Below are 9,585 nucleotides of genomic sequence, written 5' to 3'. Positions count from 1 at the left end.
CGACAAAAGCCGCCAGGATAATCCAGCGCTGACGCCCAGAACGCTGCTAAACACTTAAAGAAAGTAGCAAAGCTCTTTGTGCTTCCAAACACCAGTGTCTTAGTGGGACTGACGGAGATGTCGACTGTGAAAAACATTATAAAGCTTCATAAAATGTGACTGAATTTTAACTATGAATAATAATAATTTGTATCAAAGTCAGACAAGAGGGATGTGTTCATTTTTGCATACATTTCTAAATCAAAACAACATGTTTTCCATATCACACTTTACTGTGAAGTTACTTGTTACTTGGAAGGTGACAAACACACACACACACACACACACACACACACACACACACACGTTGGCAATACGTGGGGAATATCAGTGGCAATAAAACCCCCATAAAATAAATCCGAACGTTGAAATCATTTAGAATTTTTCCCCTAAAATAGCCTTTAGCACTAGTAAATTACAATACCTTTTCCTTTAATTTATCAAAGGGTGCGTAAGAGAGAGGGAGAGTATGAGAGAGAGCGAAGAGAGAGAGAGAGAGAGAGAGAGAGAGAGAGAGAGAGAGAGAGAGAGAACAAAGTCCAAAAGGGAGAAGGAACTCCATTTGCTGTCAGTCAGCTCGACCAATAAGAGTAACCTGAAAGCCTGCCATAGAGGGTCTTACCCATAGTACCCCTTAAAGTTAAAGCACCCACTCATACACTCATACACACACACACACATCCACTTAGACCGCCCGCAGAGACAATTCACCCCCCCACCCACCCACAGAAGCCCTAAATTACACCCAGTATTTGTCATGCAATTAGCCCACTGAGGTAGCCCTCATAAATAACCAACATGGACCGGCCCGTGTGCAATTCATCACCGCGCACATGCAGTGACCCTTTCCTGGACCAGACGCTTCTTAGAGGGGCCTTACAGTGCCAGGAGCAGAGCTGTAAAACTGCCCATCTGTCCTGTGGCTTCGCTAAGGCTGACCCTGGCTTCACCCGGTCACAGACATCACAAATCGAATGAAGATAGATAGAGAGAGAGAGAGAAAGAGAGAGAGAGAGAGAGAGAAAGACAGAGGGAGAGAGACCTATGAACTAAGTGCAAACACCGCACAGCTACTGTCTCAACAAAAACAATCAGCGCTAACATTCCTCATCCGCAAGTCCACAGGGAGGTGTTCTGATATCACTCCGAGTGATCTGCAGTCACCCCACCCCCGCCAACTGGGAGAAGACTTGTAATCCGCCAGGCTCTGTTGAGTGTCCAGCTGTCTGGATCAGAGCGAACTCATCTGTGCTCGCCGCGGAAGAGACGCAAACCCTGCCGTGTCCGCAACACAACTACGCTCCTTCACTGGGAAAATCGTAAAATTGGTGGTTTATTTCTTTCTTTTTGGGAGTGGGGTGTAAAGAAATGCAATTAGCGAGCTATGGCGATCAAAGGGGAAGGCGCGTGCGCGGATCCCCGTGAGGCGAAGGCGGCGGGAGGTCTTACCCTGGCACGCGCCCGCGCGCTCCTCGAACCCCGGATTGCACAGGCAGCTCCCGATGGGCACCAGCCACTCGCCGTCTGCACCGCAGTACATCTTTGGCACCTCGCGCTCCTCCGAGTGGTCCACGCACGAGCCGCGCACCTCCACCAGCGACGAAGTGTCGGCCCCCGTGGTGGTGTCGGGGAACTGCGCCAGGCTCCGCACGGTGAGCGGGCACTTCTTGTAAAAGATCCGCACGGACACCAGCGCGATGCAGGCGCCCACGTCCTGGAAGGCCAGGTAGAAGCCCTTGCGCGTCAGCACGCCCACGTCGCGCACCTCCGTGTTGAGCTTCATGATGCGATCGCCGATGTCCACCTGCGTGAAGCTCTCGTCCGCCGCCACTGTGTCGATCTTGCTGAACTGGTTCTCGCGGATGTAGCGCTCCTTGTCGTTGTTGGACTCGTAGTAGTAGAGGTTGAACGTCTCCTTGCAGGTGCCCGTCACGCCCGGCAGGCTGTTGCAGTCGCGCAGCGTGAACTTGATCTCCACGTAGATGCGCTGGGCACCGCCGCGGGCGATCCAGTCTGTCCGCAGCCAGTTGTTCTGGTTGGGCTCCATCACGTTGCACACCTGGTACGTCCGGATGGGTGTGTTCTTCTCATCCATGATGCTCACCTCTTCCCACTGAACAGGAAATGAGAGAGGCAGGGAGGGGGGAACCCAACTTGATTACACAGCTAGTTGTCCTAGCAGGTGCACACCATCCCTCACTGCAGACGTGGAGAAGGTCTTACCAAAGAACAGGTGCATTGGCTGCATTGATTACTTTCTAATGATGAGAATTTAATCACGCATCTGCTAGCGTCTGCCATCCCGTCGGCAGTGCCGGATCCGGGGCAGAAGAAAACCTTCCAAGTGCGCCTTTTCTGTAAAAGTATAGCCATTGGATTCTGATATTTGGAAACATTCTGGCCTGGACTGGACTCTTGGAAGTGATACAAGGGAAGGAAAATGTTGGAGATGATTTGTGATGAAAAGAGATACTTGAAATTTGGATCCACTCAAGTCTACGCCAAGTGTCCATTATGTCCTTATACAATCAAGTCTGCACTTGGATTAACGGAAGTGTTCCTGGAGACCACAATAAAGGCTTGAACCTTTTTGGAACGTCAATATTTAATCATCTTTTCAAACCAGACGTATGTTTAGGAAAAGGACATTTTCTAACCATTACAGGCGATGAGCAGTTACAGCCTAAATAACCCAACCAAATATTTCACTATTGCATTGTGTAGCTGAATATAGTCCAGACCAGTGATTTTAGTAAGATCAAACCATTTTCTGTACGTAAAGCTCGGGCGTTTCCTGATGTTTCTAAACACCGGGTCACCGTGCACAAGTACCAGCGCGAGCTACAGACACCGGCCTTATTAACGCCTCGTAACGACACAAAGAGGCCGAAAGTTTCGCGCGTCCTGCTGGTGAGAGCTTAAAAATGAAATGCGAGGAACGTAACAGGGCTTACAAAAGGCATGTCATGATCTATGATGCTTTCTTTTGCTCTGGCTTTTCTACTCTTTGTGCAAGTCGTTAAAAACTCCAGCTGTCACGACGATAAAGCTGTACACTTCCACCGACTGCGCGAGGAAGGGGGGGAGGCATCGCGCAATCAAAGGCTCAATACGGAGCTCACGGCTCTGCCAGCGACCGTCAATCAGGCGGGTCGATGAGATAAAGCGAGGGAAGAGGCTGCATTGCGAGAAATGCCAAGTTCATGATTAAACCTGAAACCACCTAGCGTGGACGGAGAGAAAGAACGGGATGAAGGGAAAGGTTTAAGGCTGAACTGGGACGTAATTTACCTACCAGCCAATCAATAAAGGTCCTTTCCAAACAGGTCTTTTCAAAGACGATCCTAAAACTATCGCCTTCAGTAAAAAATATAGGTAATTGTTGCACAGGAATCACGCAGATAATGGGGCCACAATAAACTTTGTTTGATTTTATAAAAATCAATATTTATCTACCGCAACCATTATAGAAGATTACCAATATATATTAAAAGCTCGTCACACACCCAGGATGTGAAACGTTTTTCGGTGTACAGAAGATTTGAATCTGTTTATAGTGGTTCGGGTAATGACCGGACCTTAGACGGGACCAGGCCGATGTATACTGCTACTAGGACGGACCTTGGCAGAGTTGAAGGCCTCCGTCTGTAATAAATCATCTGTCTTCACGCTGAGACAAAGATTGACAGTGGCGGCGTACGACGATAAAGCCCTTCTCGCTGATTGCTTGCAAGTTCCTCCCCGCAAAATCATCGCGTGAAAGCAACAAACACCCCTTGTCCTTCGCGACTTCTTTTTTTCAGAGAACTTACCCCACCCTCCGTGGGACTCGCCACCCATTTCAGTTCGCCTTGCACTGTTCTCGAGTCCAGCAGCGTCACTGCAAAGAGATCAGAGGACAGATAAGGAACGGACGCGTGCGTCCGCTCACGCCTCGCGACTCCACGAGCTCAGCCTCCCCGTTGTTCCAACTGTGCGCAGGCCTCGAGAGACTCGTTGCATGTTATTGTTTGCTTGTTTGTTTTCATTTTTTTTCTGCCCTACATGAAAATCGCTCTTTAACGATTATACAAATATAATCCACTCTTCTATTAAAAAATAAATAAATAAATACATATTTAAAAACCCCCACAAACAAAAGGTATAATATGTGACAAAAAATTATGAAACCGATATTACCACGTCAAATGACAAAATAGAATAAAAAAAATAGTAATGGAGACAAAACACGTAGGCCTGCATATAACACGTCTAGGTCTGGAAAATCATTTAGCGGTCTGAATTCAGAGTGATCCGCGGATTTTAATGAATTTGAAACGCCAAGGATTCACCCGCGGATTTGGTGGGTAATTTGGCTGACCCCTCTTGGAAAATACACCCCTGTAGGAAGTCGGCTGACTATATTCGAAAGATTTCTGTAGATAACTCGCAGACTGCTTGAAACAGCTTTGCTTCTTTTTCATGTAAAGAATGCGAACAACGAACACTACGTGTTGAGCGTAACATGTTAACATTTCTCCCTACAGCGTTATAGTATGCCAGTGTACAGCGTCACAAAATCACTCCATATATATATATATATATATATATATATATATATATATATATATATATATATATATATATATATATATATATATATATATAAAATACATTATACATATATATAGATATAGATATATATATAGATATATAGATAGATAGATAGATAGATAGATAGATAGATAGATAGATAGATAGATAGATAGATACACACGAACGAAAACTGGGAACTGGGAACTGTCGAAATATCTAACGGTAACTATAATGTAGTTACCCTTTCAATATCGTAGCTACCAGTCCGCAATGAATCTCGTTAAGTCTGACAAATAGTATACTGTGCAGCCGATTATTCTACAACTGCTGGCGTTTCTCTGATGGTTTTCAAGAACAGCTCGGTCCCAACGGTTGGAATAACGACTATAGCGATTAGGGTCCGAGGTCTAATAAACTTCGGAGGGCACACTGGCCTCCGTGCGGCACTGCGGCTTTGAAAACTCTCGCTGTTTCTGCGACGTCGCCGTTCGCGTTTCAGCATGCCCGGTTTAGTGCCAAATGACTCTTTGCTAGAATAAACAAAATTATCTTCTCGGTTCCTCGCAGTTCCAGAGAAAAACCAAACGTGTTCTGCGAAGCCGAAACGCTCGTCGCGCGTCGTCCCGTGGAGTGGCCGTGATAAGACAACTCCAGAGTTGTTGTTGTTTCGCCTTTTTTTCTTTTCTGCAGCCCTTACCTTCGTTGGGAGGATAAACCCGAGCGCTTAACGCAATGTTGGAGATCCACAGCAGAGAGCAGGTCGCCGTGAGCGCGAGCGCAGCCATCGGTGCCGGTGCGTGTGCGTCTCCGTGGCGCCGCGAGCGGACCGAAGTTGCGCCAGTCCCTGCGGAATCAGCGACTGGGAGCGATGCCCGGACCCCCGAGACCACTGGCGAGGGGCGGATCTTCTCTGGCTGACGCGGGTGCGACAGAAAGTCGACGGGAGCGGTGCGCGCGGGGTGCGGACGGCCAGCGCGCTCGCGGTTTGTCGAAGCCGAATTCCTCCGGAATGTGACGAGCCGTCTGCATCTGACTGTTATGTGGTGAGAGCTAACATATGAGTCAACATCCAGTCCAGGTGTGTGTGTGTGTGTGTGTGTGTGTGTGTGTGTGTGTGTGTGTGTGTGTGTGTGTGTGAGAGAGAGAGAGAGAGAGAGAGAGAGAGAGAGAGAGAGAGAGAGAGAGAGAGAGAGAAAGAGAGTGGTGGTGGGGGGGAATGCTTGATTATGGGACTTCATCAACAATGAATTAAAACAATGATCCTGCAATCATGTTTACGCCGCGCGTTGAGATGGCGGGATGAATCTAAAGACGTGGTGCGACTTCTGTCAAGTTTCTCGATCGGCGCTGCATTGTGAAGTCCGACTGCGCCGTCTAGCGGTTGCCGGGATGTTGTACGATACACTCCGTTCCGCAGTGCAACTCGGCTGTTCACGTTAACCGTGTTCTCTAGTCACAAATCGCGCGGATAACTGAATCAAACACACACACACACACACACACACACACACACACACACAATATATATATATATATATATTTTTTTTTTTGTGTAATTAATAGCATAGAGTAGTATAACTTCTAAAACAACGCTGAAGATGTCTGCACAAATGTAAATGACTGCATCACGGGTTCGTTCCCACTTATGCACCGTGCACGTTTTAAAGGGGAAAAGGAGACGGCAGGCTTGTGCTCGTTTGGCGCTCGCGCTCCGGTGCCCGGTACGCCTACGCAGCGTGACCCTTGGTCCCGTCACTCAGCCCGCGCGCTGCGAATGAACCGACGGAGGACGTGTTTATTGTTTTGCAGAAAGCACGCTAATGCCGAACAGGCTACTGGTCTCTGAATGTAATGTCTGAAAAAGTTTTGGTAGCAGTTAGCGTTTTCGCCATAATAAAGAGAACTGATTTTATGCTAATGACGGCTGTGAGGTTTAAACATGGTGTTTGGTTTGCTGTTTTTGTATTACAAACGTTGTGTGCTATTTTGTGTCAGAACACGGTGCTAGAAAGGGCCGGAACGTCAGCTCACCCTGAACAAGACCCTGAATACCAATGAGAAATCACAACAGTACAGTAAATGGAAAACTATCTACTGGAGTATGCATGGAAACAGATTCCGTTGTGCCCCCAGAATGCTAAGTGCGGTATTCCACAACTTATCACAGGGTGCTTAGGAAAGACAGCAGCTCAAGATAACAGGAAACCATATATGTGTTCAGGCGTCAACCAGGGTCCATTCAGGCCGACGGATCCACCACTCGAAGTCTCGTGCGAGGACCCAGTCAGGACTCTCTCCGATGTTTAGCATGCTGCTATCGTCTATGCGCTGCAGGAACTTCCTGGCAATGTACAGGCCAGACGAAACTGCGTATTGTTGTGGGTTTGGGCCCCTCTGGGATATCTCTTAGCTTAATGGCATTAGTCTGAGAAGCAGGTGACGTTTGGGAGTTCGGTCTCCAAGGGCCGTGATCGGGATGCTTTGTGGTGACACCGTTGCTCCGCCACAACCATCTCGGCGGGCACAATGAAGCCGGGCGGAGCATCTGGCGTTCAGAGACGGCTGCCTGACATCGGTTGTCGCTCTGAGCGGCAGGGGAGAATGGCATTCTGTTTTCCCAATGTGCACGAGAGACTGCGCAATCATAAAGGCCCAATTAGCCCTGGTGGAGGCGGTGGCTTACCCGCGAAGGGCTTCACCAATCGCACGGGGCGGGCGTCGACTGATGCCTATTGATCAGCAGCGCCGGTGGGCGGAGGGTCGCCACGGGCGGCGGTGACGTCGGGGGGGGGGCAGCTTTTACCTCACGCCTGTTGTCTTTGGTCATTTGTGTCAGCGCAGTTTTTGATTGATTACCGGCGGATCGTTTTCCATTCTCTTCCCCCATTCCCAGGTCACCTGACCGAACCCCCCACATGCGGCGGCCCCCCACGCCCTGCTTTGTCCTCCGAGCCCCAGATGGCATCTGCCCACACATCTGTATTGTCCAGCGCTGACGCTGGCCCCCAGGTCTCCTAACAGTTGCACCCAGAAACCCCCCGAGGGACGCGGAGGCGGCCCGTAATTGCAAAATCTTGACAAACGCCGCCCTCTTTCTCTTTATGGCCTTGTAACGTACCTTATGCCCGAAAACAACTTTCTGACGCCGGTCTGCGGCACGGGTTGCCCCCGACTCTGCGGCAGGAGCTCTTGGGATGGATTGGAGGGACTGAGAGGCAGCTGAATGCAGGCAGGGCAGACTGAAAGAACCCCGCGCGGCAAGTCTGCTGCGTAGGTGAATGTGATGGAGGAACAAAGGATTCAACGGAGAGGTTTTCACATGGAGCTGCTCCGGGGGGGGCTTGGTCGGATAACGTCCGCCAAACACCCCGGCCGACAGAACAGCAGTGGTAAGAGCACAGCCAAGCTAAGCCTCTGCCCCTCTAAAGGACCGACCGGCTGCGTGGTACGTGAGAAACTGTCGGATCCACCTTCTCCTGTTAAACACTGTCTACCATTACGTGTCTCGGCAGACATTTTGAAGAGCTTGAGCCGGCGGAAGCTGCTTTTGTTTGGGGCGTAATGCAGCTGAGTGGTTTAAATGGTTCTAACTGGATGTTTCAGAACGAGGTTTCAGGACGATTCCTCCGCGGATCCAGTTCAAATGAATCACACGGCAGAAGTCTCTCAGATCGTTTCCCCATACCTGCCCGTTCTGAAGAGCCACCCCACGTGAATGGGTTTGAAACCTGACTAAATAAACGCAAAACCTCTTGTGTGCTCATCTTTGCATCGCTGGCCAAAAAAAAACAAAACAAAAAAACAACACAAAATAATAAATTGATGGACAGAGCAGGAGCAGCTAATCACGATCAAAAAAACACGGCCAGTGTTTGGCCTTCCAGAGTAGCAAATGCGCCACAGTTGATGAAAAGACAGCCAACGTGGAGCCGGGTGTTTGTTTATTCACTGTGCCTACCTGAAGTGTTATTTTCTCTTTCGGGTTTCTGGAAAACCGTATGCCAAGACTCGGGATGAAAAATACATGAGTGTGAAAAGCGTCAGTTAGCATTATGCAGCACTCGAACTAACAAGCCCCGTTAAGTCGCTGCTAACTCCGTTCACATTTGGGACCGGACTGCTCCCAGCCAGCAAAGGTTCCCCCCAACACTGCTCTTTGTCTCTGTCTTCTTCTCCCCACATCTCTCCTCACAAAGACCTGCGGCGGTGACGGAGAGAGAGAGAGAGAGAGAGAGAGAGAGAGAGAGAGAGAGAGAGAGAGAGAGAGTCGGCTATGACTGCGAAACATACTATGATCTTCTGTTACTCTCAGCAAGCCTGAGCCTGGTGACTGAGTCCTTCCCTCACATGTGCGAGCAGGCGGCTGGGGGTCGACAGGCTGAGGGTGGAGAAGAACCGGGGGCAGGGCCTGGAGAGCCCGGTGCTCTGGCACCGAGCAGCGAGGTTTGCCATGTAAACAGACGCTGCGAACGGCAGCAGGTGCTGGCAGGAAGGCAGGAAAATGGGGGGCCGTTTTGTTGTTTCATTTGTTCAGTCACTCCTGTGCCAACGGAGCACACCTCAGCTCCAAACCCACACACACAAACACACACTCCCAAACACGCAGGCGCAAAAGAATAAAAAAGAAGAAAAGCCACATGTGTAGTCTGAAACACACACAAAGAAATGCACACACACACACACACACACACACACACACACACACACACACACACACACACACACACACACACACACACACACACAGAGATAGTGGCCCAGTAGTGCCCCTGCATTGCTAGAGCACTAAAAGGCAGGGACCGAGGTCTGCCAACAGCCCCTGACTGGGTCTTGGTGCAACAGACCCTCAGTCTGATACGTAAATATCACAGAGAGGCATAAAGAATTCTGCACATGTTGGCCTCCTTCTGTCTGCTCCTCTTGGTGTATTGATTTCTGATGCAGGACCGGGGATACGGAAAGCGTGCGGCT

The 9,585-nt window shown here is 49.5% G+C and overlaps 1 protein-coding gene across 7 annotated transcripts in view; it reads right to left on the bottom strand.

Moving 5' to 3' along the window:
• epha4a (eph receptor A4a) overlaps positions 1 to 5,654 on the bottom strand; it is a 34,165-nt gene extending 28,511 nt beyond the window's left edge. For 2 of the 7 annotated variants that reach the window (XM_035536399.2, XM_035536400.2), the window contains exons 1-3: positions 5,312 to 5,648; positions 3,852 to 3,919; positions 1,489 to 2,152 (exon numbers count right to left, since the gene is read on the bottom strand). In XM_035536399.2, coding sequence (XP_035392292.1) covers positions 1,489 to 2,152; positions 3,852 to 3,919; positions 5,312 to 5,399 — 820 coding nt within the window. In that variant the 5' untranslated portion in view covers positions 5,400 to 5,648. Of the gene's footprint in view, positions 1 to 1,488; positions 2,153 to 3,660; positions 3,831 to 3,851; positions 3,920 to 5,311 lie in introns of those variants that run through there. The other 5 variants (XM_081703119.1, XM_081703120.1, XM_081703117.1 and 2 more) reach the window with 5 other exon arrangements.
• Positions 5,655 to 9,585: the final 3,931 nt, after the last annotated feature.

This window comes from Electrophorus electricus, chromosome 20 (assembly GCF_041902795.1).
Source record: "Electrophorus electricus isolate QZ-2024a chromosome 20, ASM4190279v1, whole genome shotgun sequence".
Taxonomy (NCBI): Eukaryota; Metazoa; Chordata; class Actinopteri; order Gymnotiformes; family Gymnotidae; genus Electrophorus; species Electrophorus electricus.
Note: the sequence above shows the minus strand (reverse complement) of the source record. Positions and strands in the feature narration are given on the sequence as shown.